The sequence below is a fragment of the Nipponia nippon genome, unplaced genomic scaffold (genome assembly GCF_047370975.1).
Source record: "Nipponia nippon isolate SJK-2023a ecotype South Korea unplaced genomic scaffold, ASM4737097v1 scaffold_8, whole genome shotgun sequence".
Lineage (NCBI taxonomy): Eukaryota > Metazoa > Chordata > Aves > Pelecaniformes > Threskiornithidae > Nipponia > Nipponia nippon.
Genome location: NW_028262402.1, coordinates 44,779,139 through 44,804,797, shown reverse-complemented (window position 1 = coordinate 44,804,797; position 25,659 = coordinate 44,779,139). Strand labels below are relative to the sequence as shown.

Genomic DNA, 25,659 nt, shown 5'->3' with positions numbered 1-25,659 from the left:
ATGAAAAATTTGACCCTCTTTTACCACTGTCAGTGATTGTGATGAGAATTTCATATCATAGCTGATGAACCTATAATAGGATGCTATTGTACTATGCAAGAAACTTGTTAATAGAATGAGATTTACATACTGCATTACCAAAACACGAATGCTAGATGCGTGAACACTAATACACGATCATGGCAACTTGCCAACTGGAATTATATTTTCTTATTAAGGCAGAGCTTTTCACATCGCACTATAAAGGCTGCCATTTTGGAGAGATATGGGGTGACAAACCCACATCATTTGCATGACTAAATCTTCTTTGGAACTCAAATATAAGTTTGTATCCTAGTCTTAAAACCAGTTAAAATGCACAGATGACACATTTCCTGTTGACTCTTGAAGGAAAGTGACACAACTGTTCAAGAGTAGCTAGAAATACAACTAAGGCTCTTGCCAAACTCCTCTCAAGAACAAGGATACTTCCTCTACAATATCAAGCTAATATTCCTATGACCAAATGAGATCATGTAAAACCTGATTCCAATGGAATCAAACAAGTTATATATGCATATAACTAAATTATACTTAAGGAGCAAAGTAACCATTATTTGGCAACATGTTTGAAGGAGAGTGTCTACTACATAAAAAGCTTTAGAAAACTTAACTTTTTAAGAACCAATCCTACTGTTTTGTATTTCTTTGCTTCCAGTCTGAAGTATAATCTTTTTATTCCCCATCTGCAATTAAAATCCTTTGCCCGTGATATGATAACCAGTTGTGGTGGAAATAATTTTGTGTTGAAAACAGCTAGGAAACAAATATCAGGAGTAGAAGAATACTTGAGCAATGAAAAACCTTGCTTAGTTTAAATATTTTCATGATTAAAGCATCCTGTTGTTTTGTTTTGTATAGTACATGAAAAACAGCAACACTAAATTCTTCACTGATTCCTCCATTTCCCTCCATAAAAACCCTAAAATTATTGCAAATGAATCTTTCTAAAAAGCCCCCACAAAACTCAGTTTTACCTATAATAACCTACATAGTCTGTCCTTGAATAATTTTTCTTGCTGTAAGAAGTGGACTCTTTTCTCTTCCTACACATACCACTGTTTTCAGTTGGGCAAAATAAAACTGACATTTATTACAGTATTTGACTATTTAAACCGTCTCTGTGGAATTCCTTGGCAAAATAGCATTAGGTATCAGACCAAAACCTAGCATGCTAATATGATAACACCAGCTTTCTTTTACTGAATATTCTTTCAATTATGAAAGCATAAACAAATGTTGTTATCCCAAGGAAGCATTCACAGCAAAAAGGAAGGAGATAATACACTACTATAAATCTTGACTAGTGCCACTTCAGATTCCTGCATTATGTCTTTAAAATTCTCTACATCATAACTACCATGCTGGCTCGGATACTACCCTAGGTGGAACTAAGCACCAAACAACCTAGGTGAATGCAACAGCGTATGTGCTATTAATAAGAAGACAAACAGCTTTTCATCGTTCACTGACTACACTAATTGTTTCTCAATAAATGGAGCATATCCTATGAAACTAAAGTTACAGAATACCAATAAATGATGTTTGTAATATTAGAAGGAGGAAACTATTGTAAAGATAAAGAACAGAAAACAAATTTTTGCTGAGAAGTAACTGATTTTTGCGTATGAGTCACTATTATCTGTAATATGGCAGTTAAGTGCAGCTGTTTTTTTGGTACAGATTCATTCAGTAGGTTATCTGTTCTTCATGGACTTTTGAAGTGTTTCTTATCAATAATAAGTTCTATATGTGCTTCTACTATATAAAATTTGTTCTGTTTTAGTGTCCAATGTTTTTCTTGCTGCAGCTTGAGATACAAAATGATAAATGCATTATATTCAGTAAATTGTCTTCTCATCACAAATCCTACCCACTGATACTGAAAAGCTTCAGTAAAACTTGTAATAGTACAGCAGTGTGGAACAGAGTCAAAATGCATCTTCATCTTTTCCAATACTCAAGTGTTAAAGCAAAAGACTGGTTGTAATTTACAGAAAGAAGACTGATGAGGAAAAACATTAAAATTATATACAACTTCTCGTAACATTAGTTAACCAGTGCACATACACACATACACAGTAAATCATACAATAACACATAGCGGCCAGTATTGTAATTTTTGTGTTGCAGTGACAGGTTCTCACACAAAAATGGTATGAGTCTGAATCTACTTCCTTAAGGGTGTAAAGCTATGACTACAGATCTCGGATAATAAATGTGAAACTATTTTACACAAGACCCAGGAATCTGCTTTGGAGGAATAGATTTTCTGTTCTATGATATAGGAGGGAAGTACTTTACAAATACATCTAGTGAATTGCATAAAGTAGGCAGAACATTACTGTTCTGATTCAGGCTATCTCCATGACCGCTTTTTATTGTTAAATTCTGAAGTCTGATTTAAGAAGGAGATACGCTATAAAGGTCAGTTTCTTACAAATATGGTTTTCTGTTTAGCAGCTGTCAAGTCCATATGGAGTCTTGCATTACGTAAGAATCCCAATGAAACTGCCAAAGTCAGCAAAAGCTTTGTAATAATCAGTTGGGGTCAAAACCTTGTCTTTAAATTAGAGAATACAAAAGAACCACGTGACATAAAGGATATGTCATGTTAACAAGGCAAACCAACATTTTGCTAAGGCTTGCGGATTGCAAGCTAATAATAATTAATGAAGGATTAAGAAAAATTTATTTTGAAGTAGAAATGAACTTTATTGAGAAGAAGACATAGCACTATCTATGCTAAAAATACAAAACCATTTTATCCAACAGGTGAATTATAAGTCTGTTTAAATCTTGCAGTAGTCATAACCTTTAAGGCTTGGCCCCTGTTCTCCCATGAAATCTGGTATTCAAGGTAAAGTTGTGAGAGAAGTATAATGATAGAAGTCTCCACTGTTCTCATGATCATGCTCTGTAAAAGCTGGGGTAGGAGAAGTCCTGAAGAAGACACTATGAAATAGTTTCTGAAGACTTGCAGAAGTAGGAACTCCTCCAATCAGCAACACTGAAGCTTAGAAAACATTGCACAGGTGGAAAATGTTCTACACTGGAGAATACACTCCTGTTACCACATCATAGCAATGCAGGAGTTCTACTTTTTTGACTTTTTTTTTTTTCTGAGAAGATATAGTTTATACTATGCATATTGCTACTTACTTTTTTGCAATACTTGCTTTCCCAACTTCCCACATTACCCTGGGCATTCCTTTCAGAACCAGAGTGCAGAGGGATGCAGTTTGGACTTATTATTTCTGTAATGGCAATTTCAGATTCTTTCTCAACTAGATTTCACACAGCACAAAAAGGAACATATTCTCAGAAAAATAAAACCACCAAAAAAAACCTGTTTGGGAAGCTTTGTGCCAGATGAATGGAGAATAATGGGTTGAGTTTGGGATTATTTGAAGAAAGCAATCCTGTCTTCTCTCATGGTCCAGGTCTACAAAGAAGTTTTCCTTCACCTTCCGTGGGAGTGTGAGAGGACGTTAGGGGGTTTCATTAGAAAATGATGCCAAAGGGTATAAACCAGCAGAGGACACAGCATGTAGATGTGTGCCTTCTCTGAGAGAACTTTTTTCTCTCTTTTGGAAGTAGTGAGGAGACAGGGAGGTTTCTGTCTGTGTGAAGAGAAAGTGGGAACAGGCAAGGAAGCGATACACTTCCAAAAGAAGAAAAACAAACTTGTATGCAATTTTGATCAGAAATTCTGATCAAAAGGCAGTGGATGGAACAGGAGCAAGGATGGCATAGGAGCAAGTATTCAAATACTTCTGAAGAGCTGAAAAGGGTTCATGTAATATGAAAAGATGTGTTTGAGTCGTGAAACAAGTAATTCTTTTGAAGTGGCAACTAAAGTAGGGTATGCTAAAAAATAATTAAAACATCCTTTTGAAATGGAGCTAACCTCCTGAAAGAAATGCTACAAGCTGGATGAGAAGTTAGTTCATCAGGAAACTGTATACATATTTTTTATTTTATGGTATCACAAAGTTGTCATAACAGTTGTATACTATCAGTCTATTTTTGAAGAATTTCATCCATGCAATGTAAGAAATTCCATAAAAAGTAAAATAAAATAGTGGAATGCCAAGGAGGAAAGGGCATTTTGAAAAAAAAAAAAAAAATCATCAGTGGTAAGTGATGAAAAGTGTTTGTTTCCCCAAATGGGAATTAACTGGAGGACTTCGTTACTATCAATAAAGGTCAGTGGTTTCCTGCTGCATGTTACACCTTTAACTCTTGAAGATGAAAAATATCTTTTTTTCTGTGTCACCAGTTCAAATGTAATCTGAAGTGATAATAACTGAACTGTTACCATCTGTACCTATTTCTGCCTCAGAATTGGATAGTTGCTTTTACGGGACATTAGTGAGGACTGCTGAAAGAGAAGGCCCCAATCCTTGACCACAAATGTTCCCACCAGCTCCCCTGTACTGGCACTAGAGCTCATGCAGCCATGTGGTGAGCTAGTGCAGGGAACTGATCCAACTGAAAACAGCAAAAAAAAATAAAACAATTAGTTTTCAGCTGGATCTATTTCCTGAGATAATCCTTGAACAGCTGCACATGCGCTAGTGCCAAGATTGGCACAAGAGAGACAACAAGAGCACACAGCCAAGACAGGGAGATGACTTACAGTGATCATCAAACTGCAGCCTTAGTCCACTGCCTAGACTAGACCAGACCATGAAATCAAACAGCAGTGCTTTTCATTAATTCTGTTTCAAAATGGATGAACCTTGGACTAGATGGAAATGAAGTGGTATCTCTAAAGCTGGTATTTCAAAGATAAATGTTGAACCCCCTTGGGCAAAGCAATGCGATTGAAGCTTGATGTTGACCTACAGTTGCCCACATTTTAACCTTTTAACGTCTGACCAGTCTGCCCCAGATGGTATGTTTAGTAAAAAAAAATAAAAAGAATGTGAAAGTTGGGCTGTTCACATAGACTGGTAAAAAGTCCAGGAGGGGCAGATACTAATGTATCTTCACAATGCTGGCTATAAATGGTTAAGATTACATTCTCAAGATGATTTTAATGATTTAAATATTAAAGGAAATATAAAACACCAAAACTTTTAAGTTATATTACAGCATAAGAAGAACTATGTTATCTTCACAACATGCCCAAGACGTAGTAAAGGTGTATTGCTTATTTTTATGGAAGTTATACTACATCATAAGACTTGTAATGACATTTTTTATTTATTAAATGGAATTTCCTACACAGATATTCCAAGGAATTTGCCCATAGTACAATAGGAAATGATTGTTAAATTTGTACCAAATGCTACCTTTTTTTATGGTGAAAGTTCTGGTACATAAATTTCCCTATCGGATTCTTTACATGCTACAGTCTTCGTACTCAAGAACGCAGGATTTACACACAGAAATGTGAGCAGATACTCCCACATTTTTTGTGATTGCAACAGTAAACAGCAATCCTGCAATGCTCTGCAAACAAATTTATTTCCATGAATTGTTGAGACTCTATTTTCCTTTTGACATTTAATGAGATTATTTTTTAGAGCAGTCTTAAGGTCTTTCTGAACGGCACGTTCAATTAAATAACAGGCAATTGTAGTTCTCTATCATAGTAGTTAGTGATCATTTTTAACATTTTCTGTCAAGACTTTTAAAATACATTGGACATTTACAGGATCTCTGTACCATGCAGTCACATGTTGCTACAGAACCAACCCGTGAAAGTCTTCTTCAGTGTTTTTTATTGCACTGTCAGTGTTCGTATGAACCTTCAAATGCAATGAATGTGCAGTCCCTAAAAAAATGAGAGTAACATGGTTTTTTACTCCACCATGCTAACAAAGTCTTGGGGAGTTTTAAGCAAGGATTAGTGACACAACAGACTATAAAGAAAATACTGTGTCTGTGATCCCTGATGGACCTGTTAATCCTTGGATCACTGACACGACCGCCCATAGTTGCTCTAAAGAAGCATTCTTTTTCTGATGGTTCAGTGCATACTTTATCCCCAGATTTTTGACATAGACCATATTGACATTGAAGAAACAACTACAATTTACTGTGTTTAATGGATGGCTATCTAAGTCCCTATAGCCACAAATTACTGACACGAGACGCTGTTACTCTCCACAGTACCAATGCCTGTCTGGTGGGGTATACTCCATGCATTACTGACAAGGTGGCTTGTAAATGATTACTCTCTTCCAGTTAATTTCTTTCATGCTCTTATAGACCATCATTCACAGATTATCAATGTGGTATTATTGACAGGGGGAAGATACAGTGTCTTGAGACTGTTATATTAGGAAAGACATCAGGCAATTGCAAATTCTTTTAATCCATGCAAAATTAACACAGTGGACTGTAACTTCTTTGGAGCTTATACTGTATGTGTCCTGTCAACATTACACAAGAGATTTTTTAAAATAATCTAAGGATCTTTTGACTGCAGAATAGATGGATGTTTGTGTATATTAAAAAGAGTGAAGTGCTGTATCATTCACACACTGCTTCAAGCATGTGCCCATGGAATCTGCCCGACAAGTGTCTTTATAAAAAGATAATAGATTTCTACAAGCAAAGGAGCCACCTCATCAGTGTAATCATTTTACACAGAGAAGTTTTTCTTATCATGGTTTTAATGTCATACAAAACTGGCACCATCGGGGTGGGTAAATATCAGAGAAAAGTCTAGGGAAACAGAAAGCATGACATTTTAAACAATCTAAGTAATGAGAAAGTGGGGAAAATTACCTCATACTCCTGTGAGAACTTCAAATTGTCATTTGCTTTCAATCTTTCAATGTGATCTGCGAGTTCCAAGATAGGTATTGGGGGATGACTGGCCATACCTGTTGAACAAGAAAGAACAAGAATTTAAAGTAAACTGCAGTGATGGCATCGCTCTAAAATGTAGAGAATGCAGTAGTTAGAATGGCTAGAAATGTGTAAGTAGTAAAGATGTCATATGTGAGAGAAGCAGGCAAATAGTTTGGTTACTCAAAGCAGGACATGCTCTGGATAGATGAGCTCTGAAGCCAAATTAAAAGAAGTCACCAAGCATATTCCGAAAGCTAACATTCCTAGTGTAGAGGAAAGAGTTACTGGGATGTGAGTCAATGAGGCTAGCTAGGCATGGAAAAATGAGACAGTTAGACCTGATGTCGACCTCTGCTTTGAGTAATGACTCTTAATGTCATTTCAAATTCCTTCTCCTGCACTGCATGAAATGGAAACTCCATTGAATTAGATGAGGAAAGGTGAGCTGAGAAACAGACACTGAAAGAGCCCTAAAGGGGAGAGAGTAGTGTTTTGACAGAAAACAAAGTGACTTATGCATAATCAAGAAAAACGAACTTGAAGAATGAAGGTTACCGAGGTAACCGGAGACACCTGAACCTGCAAAGGAAATGGTAAAAAACAAAGAAACCTCAAACCAACATAAAACTAACTTATAAAATAAATTATAAAAAATGAAATGGATAGCTTGAGGATTAATAATAATGCATCAAGGTCTAGAAGACTGACTACATATTCTGACTAAATTAGAAATACTTAAATATTTTATGAAATTTTGAGGTGACTGACATTCACATGCAACTATGAATGACTAGAATAACATGCACCGTTGCTTTTAGACAACAGTCACTGAAGACAACATTGGACATCAGACAATTAGAACTTCAAAAATGTTTTCACAAGTAGCAGATTGTAGAGGCAGGGGTTGTACAGTTTGGCTGGATACACATACTGACTGCACTAGTACCTTAAAACATGCTTAATCTGAAACCCCATTTATCAACCCCCAAAAGTACCTACAATCTACTGCAGGTGTAAACATCTTTGTCCACTGATGAAGATACTGAGTGAAAAAGAAGAAAAAGAAGAGCTGGGAATCAGAGATAGAGATGGGTGTGGAAGGGAGTATAGGGACAGCAAGGCAGAAGAAAGACAGAAAAGATGTGGGGTCAACTAGAACAATCTGCCAGCTGAAGATCTGCCAGGCAAAAATTTGTGAACATGTTTGTTTCACGCTATTAGTCTTCACGACCCTTCTCCAAAATGCTTACATTCTTCTCTTCGTGCTTTATACTATCACACCTAAAAGGAAAGTGAGTTTTCAATTGCTTGTGGGAAGAAATCAGAGCTGGCTAGAAAAATTAAGCTAGTGAACCCCAGGATCTCTTGAAATTACAAAGGGAAAACAGTGATGACTCAAGGGGGGCTCAAGCTGGAAGCCATGTTGCACAATGCAGTTTGCTTTGTCACCGTGAATTTCAAGAGCACGCCTAAGACAGTTAACTTGCATTTCCTGTAAACATAGCTGAAAATGACCATGTGGTTACAACACAGTCATACTATAGCATGTTTTTCTCTTTTCCTTTTTTTAAATTCTTGTTTTCTTTTTGATTCTTTGACATTTCAGGCATCACACTAGAGTCCAAAATAATGTCCAGCAGCACTGGCCCTAGTTCTTCTGACCCTATACACATATATTTATATATTACCTTCATAGCACATCTTCGATGGTGAGACATTATTTAAAGTAGATAGATATTAAGGCAAGCTGTCAGTCAACTAACAAAGCAGAATATTCAGATATAATGGGGAGATTTCTTCTAAATTTCAATTAACAAATTAGTCTGTAAGTATTAATTTATTTGATTCAGTTCTGGTTGTCTCCCATTTTCTTAGAAATTTCACTTAATAGAACTTGGCTATTCTCAAAATGAGTGTGGGTGACAGTCATCTAGTAATTACACTGATTGATCCAGATCAAGCACCCCTATGGAAAATATGTGAGTGAAAAGGCACAAGAGAACTCTAGATTGATCCAGAAATGGAGGTGGACTGATGTACATCTAAAACAGTGCTTGAACAGAGAAAATAATAGAGACAAAGATGTTTAGACCTTTTCGAGCGAATCGTGGGAGAGAGTTATTATCATATAAGGACTGAGTGGTAGTTTGGCTAGAGAGGGAGGACACAGAGCCAATCAGGGAGGCGTAGGGGACTGAATTACTGCTCAAAGCTGTAAAAAGTAAAAGCCAATCGGAAATGGGAAACAAATTAGTAACAGCAGTAGACCATCGTAATCAATCAATCTTGTACATACAGGCAGTTCAGACATGCACAAAACAGCATCTGGAAACTGAACTAAGAAGATATCTAAATGTCCAGTTACCCTACTGTAAACATAAAGGACATAAAACCAAAGAGAATGAGACTTGCTCATTACATGATGAATCTGACTAAATCACAAGCATCATGAACAGGAATCTCAATCATTAGCTTACTGTAAAGGTATATTTTTTTTAAAGATGCTGAACATCCATTCTTTTTTAAACTATTTTTGTTTATATGCTCCTCTGTATGCCACTTGACATTCCTAAGGGGAGATTTCATATTGAACACTTTATGCAAAATGAAACTTGACATAAAACTTTCTTTTCTAAGGAAAAAAAGGAACCACTTACAACTCAGAGATTGGCCAATTTTGACTGCATATAATCCCTTTCTCCACAACTCATTTTAGGCACTTACACTTGGACACATTAACTTTCTTGGAATAATATCTTGCAGTTAACTTATGAAGTGAAGTAATTGCATTTGGTATATTTTCATCTTTTAAATATATAAAATGTGCTCTACTGAGATGATAAAAGTAGCTACTTTTTAGAAGAACTGCTGGAGGACTTCTGTTATGTAATCAGTCTACAAATCATAACAAGCATCATAACAGAATATGCTATGAATGAACATTTAAGATCTCATCATATCTCATGCAAAAGCATGAGGTTCCTACTGAGCTTAATGTGAGTCGCATGTGAACAGCAGGTGTAGAACTTGACTCAAAAAACCCACCCAAAATACAGCTAAACACACTTATTTTTGTGGCTACAAATAAGAAAATACACTTATTTGCTGACACACTTCCACATCTATCAACATATGCTATGAAAACTCAAAAAAATAAAGAGAAAATAGAGCTAAACTACAACAGATCCTGTGACATGCTACAAAGTCAAAAGAAACACCATGCTGAAAACACGCTTTCAAACTTTCTTTAAAATATGAAAATAAAGAGATAAAACCGCTTAAAAACTCAAACAGGAAAAAAACCAAAACAAAACAACCAAAAAACACCACATGCAAAACACAGCTGAAATTGTATCCATAAGAAGCTTTTATTTCCCAACTTGGCAGAAGATTGACAAATGTGATTGATCTTATGCAGCCTAGTAGTAACCCCTCTACAGGTATTAAATGAGAATGTATGGTTTAATTACAGTGTAGAATAATCTTCTGGTTAATCTGTGGTAAATAAATGACTAAGGAACATGGAATACCATATGTGCCACAATTTCAAGGAAAAACAGAGAGAGCAGGGTCAGAATTCACCTGCATATTAACAGACATAAACCTGTTAAGTATACTCCTTTACCCCACTGAAACATGTGGGTGTTTCGGCCTTGTTGTTAGTGCGTTAAATTATGACTTTGTTTGTTGTCAGGGTTTTATGATAAGGGCTTTTAAAAACATTTAAGAAACACATATTTATTTACAAATTTGGACCTGTGGGTTAACATGTCCACAATAAACAGGAAGGAAGTTAGAAACTGAAAAAAGTGCATAGCTGCTAGAATACAGACTACAATCTAGGTGAGCTGAAAACGTGACACATTATTTTCACAGAAATTTCTTTATGAAATGAGTTGTATTTCAGGTCCACATTGAGCTAATACTCTGTGATTTTAAAAACTGATTTATTACATCCTCATTTTTATTTAATAACACAGAATACCCTCCCACACACCAATCTATGTTCATTAAGATGTTGTCCCTTTACAGAAAAAGGAAGGAATCAGTAACAGTGGTTACTGTTACTGATACTTACCCCTATCAAAAAGGTAGAAAGAAATATGTATTTAAAATTTGGACATGAAAAATGGAAAAAATGAAAGACGACGCTGATTCAGTAGGAATTTGGCATCCATGAAAATTTAGCAAGGATGCCTTTAGTATATTTGAGAAGAAAATTACTGTTACTTTAAAATTTCTTTTTCATACAGTTAGAACTAAGCCAGAGAGTGATCTTACATCTTGTGCACAAAGTCAAATTTACAAGATTAGCTCTAGAGAAATATGTCGTTCTTCAACAGCTATTCTAAAATAGTTACCAATGTGCATATAATATTGCAAAAAGAAGTAACTTTGATTCCAGAAGAATTTATGTTCTTCAAAACTAGATTAATTTTTCTGGAATGAGAGTAATTTTTGTTCTGTATCAAAGATTTAGCTCTACCAAGCAGCCCTAGGGGCTCTGTTGCCTCATGGCAGAAGTCCCATCTCTCAGTGAGGTGTAAAAGCTGTCTACACTGAGGAAAGGGGAGACCTAGTTTTCAGACCCTGATCTAAAATTGTTCAATACAATAACAAGTTGCAAAACTATTGGCTAAAATCCAGAAAAAAAATTACTCTTGTGAGGAGCAGAACTTTCAACTCCATCTCCCAGCTAAGCAGGTTTTGATTGCCTCTAGGTTTGAAAGCAAACAAGTGGGTTATCAGAGAAGTGACATTTACACTCTGAAGCTTATTACCTCTTTTAGGTGCCTAAATCCTTCATGTGAGTCAAGTTCACATGAAGAGCTATATGTAGGATTGCTCACTGTGAGAAAGCTGCTCCAGTCTGTTTTTGCCATGGAGACAAACCACAGTACTTCCTTCAGCATTGTTATGATTCTCATAAACAGAAATTGTGTGGATAAACTAAGGGAAGAAATTTCCTGCTATCTTGCAAAGCAGGTGACTAAATCCAGATGCCACTTTTTCCACTTTTGTTATTTGCACCTTTTTCCTCTGGACCTGTGTTACCCTTTTTCTGCCTTATCCTGGAAATAAGTTAGTGGAACTTCCTTAGGAACTCAGGGAATAAGTGTTTTGCGAGCACTTACTTATCCAATAAAAAAACAGTCTTTAATTCAGAGCTGTAATAATTCTATTTATTTTTCTTGTATTTCAAAGCACGTTATTTAGTTTGTAAGAGATAATGAGATAATTGTTTAATTGGCACACAATTACACAAATTACTTATAAGTGTGACATATTTTATATTTAAATGAGGAAAAAAATCAGTCACTTTTGAGGCATGACTCAATTTAGTTCTTTGGCTGATTGGCAGATTGAAGTCTTTGCCTGAGCCTTGGGTCTCTCGTAACCCACTCAAACACTTAACATCAGTTATTTTCCTCTATGCAAAACTGGGCTTCCTCATTTGATGAAACCTTTTGTGAGGGCTTAATTATTACCTCTTCCCTACCTTTACTCTCCCATGTGGCATAAAGACTTTTAAAATTTGCACACTAGGTTAATGATTTTAATGCCGTATTTCATAGGAAACTTGTACAATGGGAAGAATGTGACTGACTTTTCCTCAGCTATTCCAGTTCTGGAAGAATAAAAGACTTATAAATGAAATCCTGTATGCTACTGAGACATTGGGTATTTTCATGTTTACTCAAAGAAAACTTGGCATTCACTGGCATATGGGCTTATCTAACAAATATACATTTTTGGATAACACATATGGACATGGGATCTTGCCCTCACATATAGAACTGTGGGTTATTCCAAATGTCAAGACAAAATGTCAAATTTATCTATGGAGTTACTCCATCCAGTGAGGAGTGAAGCCAGAGATGAATATGATCCTTCCTGGACAAGGTAAGATAGGAAACCCTTCAGGTAAGTACTAGATTAGTGAAGAATGTAGTTTTGTATGGACAGGACAAGAAAAAGTGAAAGGAAATCAGGATATTTGCTGTGCTGGTAGTTTAGACTGTGGATTTTTACGACATCTTCATGCTGAATTGATGATTTTACAATAAGTACAACACAATTGTACCTAAATCATTGCCTAAATATCACCAAAGATAAAATATTGCTTTCCCATAATTTCTTTCAAAAAGTTATGCCTAACCACCTGTATCGGGAGTATTTTGTACTTGTGGTTAGAAATTCAAATTTATCACAACAAGGGTTTTCCTTTCAAATTATTTTGATAGCTATATGTGATCAGACCTTTCCTTACACAAAATACATGATTGCTAGCATTTTTGGAAAGAGGCTGTTTAGAAATCTTTTAAAGTATTAAAGTTTATGACAACGCAGAATTTTATAGGAGTGTCTCATTCACCTCTCCCAGTGAAAACTGGCAATCTGGATATGCCAATGTAATTTAAAATTTTCTTCTCTAACACTTCTTCACATTGTGGGTTCATTATGAACTTTTTTTTTCCCCCTCCCACTGGAAGCAACTGGTGTGCCTGGAAAGCTCCAAGCAAACTGTGGATGCTTTCATAATCTAAATAAATAAATCATTATATTAACAATGATGTCAAATCATCTATCCTGATGCAGTTGTACTGACGTGGCATACACTGATTATTAAAGTACATTCAACACACTGTCATTCATTGTATCTGTTTAGAAATGGTAACATCTTACAGAGTAGATAAGGCCATCGTATTAGGGTGAGTGCAGATGTCTTGGTAAAAAAACCCCAACACATAACCGCATCAGCCCCAATCCCTTCTCTCAGCTGCCTGCTTTGCCCCAGCAGTACCCTACTGCCTATTTCTGCTACCTGGTAGAAAATAAAAACCACACATCTGAGAGTGAATGAACAACAAAACCAACAAAACTGGTATCCTGAATGTACAGCATTTCTGTAGTTTCTCTACATTAGTCTTGAAAAGCTTTGTCTTGCATGTTATTTAATGGTGTGTTACTGTGTGGAGTTGGATAAACATTCCAGCAGGATCTAAATATCTAAGTTAAATTCAGCCAGATTTTAATGAAATGGTAGCCCTAATTGAAGCTAATGTGAGTTAAGTGAGGTTCTTCTTTTGTTACCACAAGAACTGTACCTTGACTTTACTGAGGCTAAGACTACATATTAAGAACACGTTAATTAGGAAGTGTTACACAGCAAGACAAGTCTCCTGGGGTAGGAACTTTCTCCTTGATATTTGGTTGCATGCTGAGTACCACAATGACCTGACTTGTGCCTAGGGCTCTTAGGTGGTACAATAATAGGAAAAAAGATCATAATTTGATTTCTGTACTATATTTTTAATAATAATTTTAATCCTCCATTTTGTGAAAAGGTTTACAGCAAAGAAAAAGACCTCATAGTAGAAACAGATTGCAGATGTTCTGCTCAACTAGCTTCACAGAAAACTGCAAACTTCCCAGATAAACTATAAGACTGCAAGGAAAGGTACATGTCCACTCCTCTCCAGTTCTTTTCAGATCAATGAGGTGGAATTATGTTGTCTACAAGTGCCACAAATTCTGCCATTTCTTAATAACTTTACATTCTAAATGTAAATTTAGAATTAATTACAATAAATTAATTTTATATGTAAAGCTGTTATGACTTGGCAGCATTTTTTTTCTGACCACATTTTATTTTAATTTATGATGAATACTAAATGGATAGGTAAGACTCCACATTTAAATACATGGACAGCAGAAAATTATACTTATATACCTAGTTATTAAGCCATCCACCACTCTACTCAGTATATATCTGTATACAGATAATGACTTGTTTTAGGCATAAGCTAAACTGCAAGAACCCTAATTTTTCTTTTAGTGTTTCAAAGACTTGTATGTATACTTCTATCCCTGTAATAACCTTTAAAACTTTGTATGACAGTGCTGGGTAACATAGGAAACCTTTGCTCGGTTAGGATGAGTCTACGTTAATACTGCAGCCTCAGAAGCACAATTGTGAATCAAAACTTTCAGTCATTTCCTTTTACTACACTTAGGTTCATATTCTAGAGAGGTCCCAGAGCACATGAACAAGATTCCCATATTCAGATGTAAGTAAACTAGAAGATGCACACCTGAAACACACTCCTGAAGCACACAGCTGCTGAAGAGCTTCAGTGTACTGGAACAGACTAAAAAAGCAAGGCTGGGTAAAACTCAAGCCTCTAGGCTCTTCCCTCTCTACCTCTGGCATATGCATGCAGTGTAGATGTTGGGTCTTTAGTCCCAAATTCATTGCTCTGTAGATCAACTACTCCTGGGGCAACACTATCTTAATATAGCTACTGTTTAGAAGATCAGAAATGAGATTCACAAGTTCAGTTAACCCTTTTGTAATGTTTAGTATGTCAGCTTCTGCAGCTAATCTCTCAACATCTCAAGCACTTAATTTCCTGCTTTTATGAGCTTGAATTCATTATTTTTTGTACTTAATGTAATAAATTTGACAAACACAAGGCTCAGGAAGATTTGGTAAGTAATTAGCATCAGCCCAGGATTGTGTGCAGTCACATTGTAATAGAAAACAAGTCTACTGGAATACATCATAATCAAAACAAAGCCAATTTAAAAAAAAAAAAAAAAGACTTATAAAAAGGTGGTAAAAAAATCAATACTATTTTAAGGATTTCTCTCCTGGTATTTCTTGACTATCAAACCAAGCAGCTTTAAGAAAACAATGCTTAATAAATGAAATAAGTAAATAAAATATTTGGGAATGTGTTCCTTCTACCTTCAGAACTACTGACATGTTAATATCCATCTTGATCCTAACATATAGCCTGATTTTAAAAGATGAAATCATTTTTCTAGTTAGTATTTCTCTTCTGTATTGTACATTTGCAAGGTAGTGAAACTTCCAATGATGTTAACGGATTACCTGATAATGCAGTAGATAAGAGGAAGGCTTATTTACAAAGAAGTAGCTGTAAGAATATCGTTAATAGAGGGATGTACATTTCCCAATAATTTGTTCTAGCATTGTTAGGTTTAACTTGGAATTTTAGCACATAAAACACATCCATACAACATAGGTGACTTTGAGGTCTTCTTTACAAAACTTTAATTTTGCTTATGCAGGATTTTTCTTTAAATAAAGAAATTACAGAATTATTTCCAAAACTAACAAAGGAATACATTGTGCAAAAATCCATAAGCAATGAAAATATATTTTTCTAAACAATCAATCTTTCTGTTCTGTAACAGCACCACTAATTAGTTTGTGATCACAGAGCTCTAAGTGAGGTACTATTGTCTCTTACCCGGAGTTTGAAAATTAAGGCGTCGCAGCTCCACTGGGTCTGTGGGATGGTGAGAGGGGATCTCCTTGCTGTTGGGTATGCTGCTCTTTCTAGAATCAGATTCAGCCCTCTTCCTGCATGGAGAAGGTGGATACAAGTAAACATAAGATTGAGGTGTTAGCTTGACAAATAAAGGTGCCTGAGTGTTTAATCATTATATTCTAAAGGTGAGATGTTTATTGTGAAAGAGTATTTGATCCAGTGTAAAGGCAAAATAATTATGCATGGTGGGTACAGCTGCTACAATTTGCAATGGCAAAATGAATCTAAATATAGTAATGTCAGAGGGAAAATAACACCATTATGCCCTAGACTGATCCTCTAGATCACTATTCTGGGCACCCAATTAGTTGACTGTTATTAGATACAACATGAAACTTATAAAAAATCACACTCTGTCTCTTTTAAAAGCTAGATAGCTATACCTTTATCAAAAAGTAGCCAACACTTGAGCATGTAATTAAAAATGAACACACAAAGCTATTATCACTGAATACTTCATATTTTATAGGCACAGCTCTGCCTTGTTTATAAAAAACAACCTGCATTCTTTGGGTACTTTCAATATGACAGAGAACAGTACAGAAGACACCTATTACTTTCACTTTCTAGGAAGTAAGAATCTGCTCTGTGGCTTCTCATCTTTGTAAGAGCTGCACTACATAATCTTCATGCATCTGATCACATCTACATATTCAAGTCTCGGATTCTGTATGAATGTTTCTGATCAAATTAAGACTTTCACTGCAATTATAGTACTCCTGTCAATCTGTCCAAAACAAGCTGGGAAAGGAAGAAAGAAAGAAAGAAAGGAAGGCAGGCAGAAAGAGAGAAAGGCAGAAAAAAAGGAAGGAAGGTAGATAGGAAGGTAGATAGGAAGGTAGATAGGAAGGTAGGTAGGAAGGTAGGTAGGAAGGTAGGTAGGAAGGTAGGAAGGAAGGAAGGAAGGAAGGAAGGAAGGAAGGAAGGAAGGAAGGAAGGCAGGCAGGCAGGCAGGCAGGCAGAAAGAGAGGAAGGCAGAAAAAAAGGAAGGAAGGTAGATAGGAAGGTAGATAGGAAGGAAGGAAGGAAGGAAGGTAGATAGGAAGGAAGGAAGGAAAGGAAGGAAGGAAGGAAGGAAGGAAGGAAGGAAGGAAGGAAGGAAGGAAGGAAGAAAGAAAGAAAGAAAGAAAGAAAGAAAGAAAGAAAGAAAGAAAGAAAGACAGAAAGAAAGGAAGGAAAGAAACCTGTGTGTGCTTCCTTTTCTGCAAAGAGAAGCAGAGTCCACATGTGTTCTGACTCTGACTTTTCTGGTAAAATGGACTCCCATCATTTGAGAGTGTCATTTTCTGATACAAAACATGGAGAACTATGTTCCTTGAAGAATATCTACCACTCTGCATTTTCACGCAAGAATTTGGAAATTTAATGCTTTAATTTCAAGTGGTATCCTTCTTCACTAGTCCTCTGTGAGTTCCTGAATGAAAATGAAAACTGGCTGATATTCTTCATGTCATATAAAATGAAGATGCAAACAGCAGCAGAGTTACTTTGTGAAAACAGAACTGAGATGATGTTAAGGTTTATGATAGCAAAATCTTTTCCAGGTGTCTAATATTTGCTCTAACATACCATTGTTTTGCATTTTTTTTTTCCTTTCTTTCTTTCTAATTGACTCAAAATGTGACAGTGCTAAATATGTTATTGTTTTGCTGGGCTCCCCTCTCAAAAATGCTCCAATTGATTTCTTGCTGTTCTTGAAATGATGAACACATGGTGGCATTCATGAAAGATGCATACAGCAAGATTTCAAAGACTATGAAAAGAAGCCAAACAGCAACATAGTTGCAGAATTATTTGAAAGTTACTAGTCCTATGATTTTATGAAAGAAAAAAAAAAAAAGTGTTTTGCTGTAAAAATATTCCATCTGTTCTCTGGTAAATACCTTAACACATTTATTAACTTCTTTTTAGTGAAGCTGTGAAGATTTAAATCTGATTCTTCTGTTTTTACTGTTTTTAAAAAAAATATTATGCAGAAACTCAGTTGAAATTCCTTTTTCACTTTTTATTCTGACTATCTCAAACTCCTACTACAGTATCACAATGCCCTAGTATTCTTTCTTCTTAAGTAAAGGTGTGTGATGCAGCTTTCAAGAAGTGTTATTATCTATTTCTCCTTCTGAAGGCTAGGTATCAGTGGAACTGTCCAGAGACAAGCTTCATTTATCTTTTTTCCACTTGCAAGTCAGTACTGGGCAGCACAACTTCATATTAATCTACTAAAAGCACTAAAATCTCTTCTAATCATATATCCGAACATTTTGAACACTTACAGGACAATAGAATGGTTTATTATTTATTATTTTTCTCAGGATCATTCTGGCTTTTTTGGTATCTTTCCAGACTATATAAGACATCACAGTTCTTTCACAGATTATGCAATGGTTTTGAGACAGGTGGAAAAAATCCACAAAGGACAAATGAGATCACCATATCATTTTCACTTGTGGAACTGTAAGTCAGCACTGAGTCTATGTGTACGGAGCATTATGGAGATTTAGAGTGGCTAACATTTCAACCACAACCATGCATTCCTTCAACAGCTTTGGTTATAGCAAAGAACCGCTGTTTTAACTTCATTAAAACACAAATAAAACCATATGTACATTGTATAGCTGTGCTGTCTCTTGAAAATGTACTTCATAGAGACACAAAAAAAACCCAGTGAAACTTGGCTGCATATGTTACGTTACTCTTCAGTGCCGTAAACAACATAACAAATCTTTCAGTTGCCTTCGTATCGATAGATTACTGTCTACATTCACTTAGACTGACAGATGCTTTGTCTTAGATCATTATCATGATAACTTTTTTTTTCTCTTTTTTTTCTCCTTTTCTGGATTAAATGAAGAGTGATTACTTTTCACTTCTCACCTGTCAGGTTTACTGCTCCATTTTAATGCAGCAAAGGGGAGAAAAGGTGAAATGTTAGTTGATCAGCAGCAAACAGGGTAAGCATGACAACAGGAAATGTAAGAAATGTTGACTTACAGTAAAGATATATAACTAAACCAAATTAAGAAATGACAGTTCATCAAAATATTTAATGCTTGGGAATCATAGAATAAATGGAGCACATAAGGTTAAGTCCAAAGAGAATCTTCTGCTGCTGAAAAAAACATCTCTTTTAGACATTATCTGCAAAGTAGTGCCACCTCAAATTTTAGCCAGTGAGATAATGGAGAATGGATGTTTAATTTGAGTTACCAAAGTAATGTTAACATTACACTGACAAATGATATCTCACTAAGATCTAGTTTCCTCTTACATTCTAGACAGAAAAGAGATGAGAGGAGGGAGGGGAGGAAAGATGAAAATGGAGGCCAGAGGAGAAAGGGAAGCAGAGAAAGGAAGAGGAGGGAGAAAAAGGTAAGCGAAGAACAATGTTAAATACATGAGATACATAAGACTTGTACTAAATAAAAAAAAAGAAAACTTAAAAAGCTATTTTACAAAACCAGGTAATAAAATGGCAAGAAATTTTTAACAGTACCCTGGAAAGTAAGGTAAGCATACATCTTTTTCCAACAAAGTACTACACACGTTTTTAGATTTAGAAGGAATGTCACATACTTGAGGTCCACAGTGACCTATATAGATCTGTAGTGATCTATGATATATAAAGATCAGCTAAACAGGGAAAATAATTTATCTCCCACCAACAGGTTCACTATACACACACTGTAAACACAGTGTTTGTCTATCTTTCTGTTTGTCTGTTCATCATAATAAATAGGGTTCTACAAACTTTTAATAGCCTGGAGTCTGCGATGACCAGATTATTCACATGTTATGAAAAGTCTTTATAGAATCCTTCATCATCACTTAAGATCCCCCCCAATTTAATTTCTGTGTTCTTTTTAATATCTTTTTTTTTTTTTTTCCCTTAGAAGCATGTTTCTTCTTATACCTCAAGATTCAGCAGGTGGCCAGCAAATCAAGGGAGGTGATTTTGCCCCTCTGCTCCACTCTCATGAGACCCCACCTGGAGTACTGTGTCCAGCTCTGGAGGTCTCAGCACAGGAAAGATATGGACCTGTTGGAGTGGGGCCAGAGGAGGGCCAGAAAAATGATCAGAGGGATGGAATACCTCTCCTATGAGGACAGGCTGAGAGAATTAGGGTTGTTCAGCCTGGACAGGAGAAGGTTCCAGGGAGACCTTATTGCAGCCTTTCAGTACTTAAAGGGGGCTTACACGAAAGATGGGGACAAACTTTTTAGCAGGGCCTGTAGCAATAGGACAAAGGGTAATGGTTTTAAACTAAAAGAGTGTAGATTCATACTAGATATAAGGAAGAAATTTTTTATGATGTGGGTGGTGAAACACTGGAACAGGTTGCCCAGAGAGGAGGTAGATGTGTCATCCCTGGAAACATTCAAGGTCAGATTGGATGGGGTTCTGATCAACCTGATCTAGTTGAAGATGTCCCTGCTCCTTGTAGGGCGGTTGGACTAGATGACCTTTAAAGGTCCTTTCCAACCCAAACTATTCTATGATTCTATGACGCTATGATTCAGACTGCTGAAGTTCACTATATTCAAAAGATTCAAGCTTAGGCTCCTGTCTTCTGAACCAAATAAAAAAGCTGCACTTTATAAGAGCAAACAACACAAAGTCTGTCGAGATGGCTTTCATTCTTTCCCCTACAAATGGAAAACCACTCCACAAACGAACCTGACTCTATCAAGATGTAGAATAAGGAATGTTTTGCTCATCATCAGTGAAAGGCTGAAATTAGAGAACTTGCAATTTCTTAAAAGCAAGGAGGAATAGCCACATAAATTCATATGTTGGGAAAAAAAAAGGGGGGGGGGGGATGAAAGGATGCTTCATGGAGATGTGCATACTCTTTCTAGTTTGCCAGTTTCTGAGATACACTGAACAATTTCTAGAGCTCTTTAATATTCACTAACTGGGTTCCTAACCATCTAAATCCTGTGTAACTGAACATGTATCATACATTCAAAAGTGAGTTGAAGGATTTACTGTAGGTTGCAGCAGGGTAGTGCTTTATCAAAACCACCTTGAGACAGAAACTGTGACTCAAACAGCCCTCATAATGGTTAGGCATTGCCTCTAGGGGAGACTTAGCCTGTGCCATCTCTATATCTAAGTAAGTGTTTGCCTTGGTTTGAGATTTTAGATATAAATCTTACCATGCTGTGTATTTTCCTCCATGTTTGAACGAGCAAAAATTTTATTTTCTTGAGGGCAAGAATATGACCAAAAATAAAGTGATGTTTAGTTAATTTACTTGGATCCCTAAATTCGATTGGTTAGATTTAAGTTCCATAGATTAAACATCTGCTTCAAAATAACTATCTCCCTTCACTATGACTGCAGGGTGGTATCACTGCTGCAATGACAGAGAACACTGAAGCGGTCACTGGCCAAGTCAGTTCCATTTGCCAAGATACCAACTCCAGAAAGACAGGAAATTCAACTGTAACTCAGTAAAAAATCATTTTTACTGTGAGGATCGTTGAACACTGGGACAGGTTGCCCAGAGACGTTGTGGAGTTTCCATTCTTGGCTATACTGAAACTTGCCTGGACATACCTCTGAGCAACCTGCTGTAGCTGACCATGCTCTGAGCAGGGCTGGGACAGGGCGATCTCCAGAATTGTGACCCTTTGATTTGGTGAAATCTGTGAGCTCTTCTGCACACAGTACATTAATCATTGGCCTCAATTGTGTTGGGTATTATATTGCAGCTATATCTGATGACAACAAAAGATACTTTTCTGTATTTTCCCCATCTGTTACTGTTAAGTATTAAGCTGCAATGACCTTTTGGCTATATTCTAATATATGTTCCAAAAATATTTCTATGCAATACCTTTGCTTTCAGATTTTAAGAAAAGTAAATGCAGAGGCAGTAACCTTTATACAAATTGACCAACAAATAATAAAGGGGTCAAACATGCACTTCTAGTCATTGGGACAGCCAAATATGCTTCACACCAACCCATCCAACTTATCCACACTATCTGTGATACCATCTGTTTTAAAGGAGGGCAAGACTTCTCCCCTTAAAATTATTCTTTTAGAAACTGCAGTCATCCTTTCCCTATGACTGAAATTAAAATGTAATAGTATTGTAAATCGTGAGATTAGCAGTTCAAGTCTGTTCATAAAGGCTTCTATGGGCAAAGGGAATTAAGCATAATTGACCATTATTTGAGTTACTACCCTTCCCACTTCAAAAGACATGGTCATTTCCCAGTCGTCTTCTTGCCACTGCACATCCTTCAACATCATCTTCCCTTTTTTTAATATTTTTTGCATGTGTTTTCATGTATTAGGCAGATGCCCTCTACACTTTTTTTTTCTTCTCTTTGTACCATACCTGTTGCACTTATGCCCCAATATTTTCTAGAAATGTACTTGTTAAATTTCCTGTATCCATGAAAATGTCTTGTTTTCCTACTTTTTATTGCATATTTTTACCATGTCCAACTCCTGTAGCCACAGTAATTCCCTTTAACAGAGTTAACCTAGAAATTAAGTTTCACTTTTTTCTCAAAGCACTATGCTAAATATCCCTACTGTCTTGTCCAATTATTGCTGTTCTACAGACAGTAAAGCTTTCAAACCCTAGCTGTTAGCTTGTATCCAGGTTGCATACTCTAGAAAAAAAAAATATCCAATTATATGTTAGTTTTTTTACAGAAATGAAAAGTTCACAGAGGACCATAGACTGGTAAAACTGCAGTCATAATTTCTCAGAGGTAATTTCCCAGATTAGTGCAGTTTAACAATTTACAATTTATAGCTGAAAACAGAAAAATAAATAAATACATATGGACATTTGCCTGAACAGTTCTAGTACCAGTAGTAAATAAAAGATGGAAAATGTGTCCCCCATTTTCAGTGAATGTCCAATCTCTTCACACTACTGATGAACAAATTTTACCTGACCATTTGTGGAGTATGCCTATAATTTTTTTTTTTGTAATAGAATTGAAGATTATTATTATGGTTCCATAAATGTAACAAATATTTCCAGAAGCAGTTACACATCTGCTTTATATGCCATTGTTTGGATTTGTTTTGTAGTATCAGAGAAGTTTTACTTTTAATACTCCAAAATAATCAGAAGAAAGGAGTATTTCACTTTTAGCACATCTCTAATGACCAGTTTTTGAAGTGACAGACAGACACAAACAGAGGTTCACTGACTGCTAATCAATTAGATTGGCTGAGACAGTAGGCACTAATAGAAACCTTCAGGAGACATAATATCTGCAGGCAATAGACCATGTATTATGCTGCTGTATGATTAAAGCCCTGAAGAACATTCTATAAATGTATATCTATTTGGAATCCAAAGCTAAGGTTAACCCTGAACTAGTTTTTTACTGCTGAACAGAGAATTCTCTTTCCAAAACCTGAAGACAGCTCTCTACATGCAACTTCAGAGGTATTTGTCTGGAGACACTAAGGGTGGGAAGAGCATACAGGGTAGCAGAATTTCAACATTTATATGCAGGTGATAGTATCATAGCCATTAGTTTTAGAAGACATACTCCACATAATGAAATCATCCCTAGTGTGCCCCCCCGACAAGGTCACAGCATCTTTACACTACTCCCCAATTATACGTTATCAATTATTTCAAAAATGTATTAGGAACAAAATCTAAACATTAAAATGAACTTTGTGGGCTTGATTCTTTGGTTTTGATTTAGTATCTTGACCCCTGTGAACTCATTTACACTGTAAAAGGCTGCTATGTATAAATTAAGGCATCACACACAGTTTTCATCTAGTATGTTGTAAGGCAGAGCAAAGTCCTTTGTGTAATAGCAAACCTACATCTGTGCCATAGACAGTGAAAGAAGAATAAGTGAAATTTGATCTCATTCCAAGATTAGTAGAAAACAGCTACTGATGTTTCTTTAATCTCTCAGTTCAGAGCTTCAAGTTCATATAAATAGACTGCCAAATTGAGGCCAACTGTCAAAAGTAAAAATTCAAATTACTTGAGTGGAGACGAAAATCACATTTAACATCAAGCTGAATGTAACCCCTAATGTATTACTATTACACATCTAAAAATAAGTTTTAAAAAGTCAAATGTGCAAATTCCATACATATTTATATGCAAGCACATATTTTCTTCACAAACATATGCAAAGTGGAAAAAAACATTGAAATGCAGAAATGTTAATACAGTGTCATCAGAAAAATGTACCTACATACCTGTAATTATTGGAAACTTTCAGTCAATCTATTAAAATTTCTGCAGTGTTCTGGAAACCATTAATAAATACGGACACATCCCAAAGCAATGACAGTTACTACTGTAGTACAAAAAATATAGTGTGGAACAGTATTATAAAATGGCCAATATATCAGAAAGTTACACACCTGGTAAAAAAACTAAAAGGTAAACTTACCTTTTATAAAGAAGTATAGCAATAACAATACAGATGATAAACACCACTGCAAGAACTGGTCCAACAACCCAAATCAAGCCTTCTTCCTCATCTGTGATTGGTTGGGGATCAAGATCCATCGACACAACAGGATCAGAATATGGGCTGGTTGCATACATGGTCTATACAAATAAAATAAATCTTACTTAATGATAAAGGAACACATTTAAAATATTAACTGTCCTAGATCTAAAATAAATCTATACAAGACAATGATGCAATGAACACAGCAATGCAAAAATGCTATTTTTCTTCAAGTCAGGCAGTATATAAACTTGAAAACTGAACTGTGTGTTGTTATTACTATCTTTATTTTGTGCTCCATGTATTAGCAGTGGTCTGCAGACAAATGAGGTAACACAGTCCTTCACAGAACACTTTGCAACTTAAGCACAGAATGAGAAAATGAAGTATTAGGAAACTGAGGAATATAACCCATCAGTTACTCATTTTTGGTTTTTGTTTTAGTTTCATATTGGCTTAACACTATTTCTTCCTGCAAGATATGAAAGGATACTTCTGAAAGAATGAGAGTACTATTGGGAAAAATAAAGGGGACTGAATGTTGGATGTTCCTAGAAAAGGGTCCTATGGCAATAGTAGAGTGCGTTTTGATCGCTCAAAAACTGTCCGTCAAACAGAGTGTTCTTGCAGAAGATGGAGACAACTTGAATTTAAGACTGAAAAGCAGAGGAAGCCACTGTAGAATATGAAGGGAAGCTCAGAGTCTTTCTTAGGGATGGAACTAGAATTATGAACCAACAGAAGCTGCTGAAAATCTTTGCCTTACTGGTTGGTGTAAAGCCAGCTGGCCTAGGATAAGACCTGTGATAAGAAAATACTAACTTTTATTTTATTCTGGTCTGACCTGAAATGTCTGACCTATGGTTGAATGTGGAGTTAAAATAACAGACAGGAGAGGCTGAGGAGCCAGTCTGCTAAAACTGGATCATGTAAAGAACTCGGAGCTACAGTAAAGTCAGAAGTAGAGAATCGTTTGTACTTA

At 35.9% G+C, this 25,659-nt stretch overlaps 1 protein-coding gene across 16 annotated transcripts in view; it reads right to left on the bottom strand.

The window, feature by feature from the left end:
- PTPRD (protein tyrosine phosphatase receptor type D) overlaps window positions 1-25,659 on the bottom strand; it is a 1,305,401-nt gene that overhangs the window by 68,065 nt on the left and 1,211,677 nt on the right. For 15 of the 16 annotated variants that reach the window (XM_087741431.1, XM_087741430.1, XM_087741437.1 and 12 more), the window contains 3 exons: window positions 24,615-24,775; window positions 16,131-16,243; window positions 6,784-6,881 (listed from right to left, as the gene is read on the bottom strand). In XM_087741431.1, the coding sequence (XP_087597557.1) occupies window positions 6,784-6,881; window positions 16,131-16,243; window positions 24,615-24,775 (372 nt within the window). Of the gene's footprint in view, window positions 1-6,783; window positions 6,882-8,941; window positions 9,062-16,130; window positions 16,244-24,614; window positions 24,776-25,659 lie in introns of all 16 variants that reach the window. The other variant, XM_087741446.1, reaches the window with a different exon arrangement.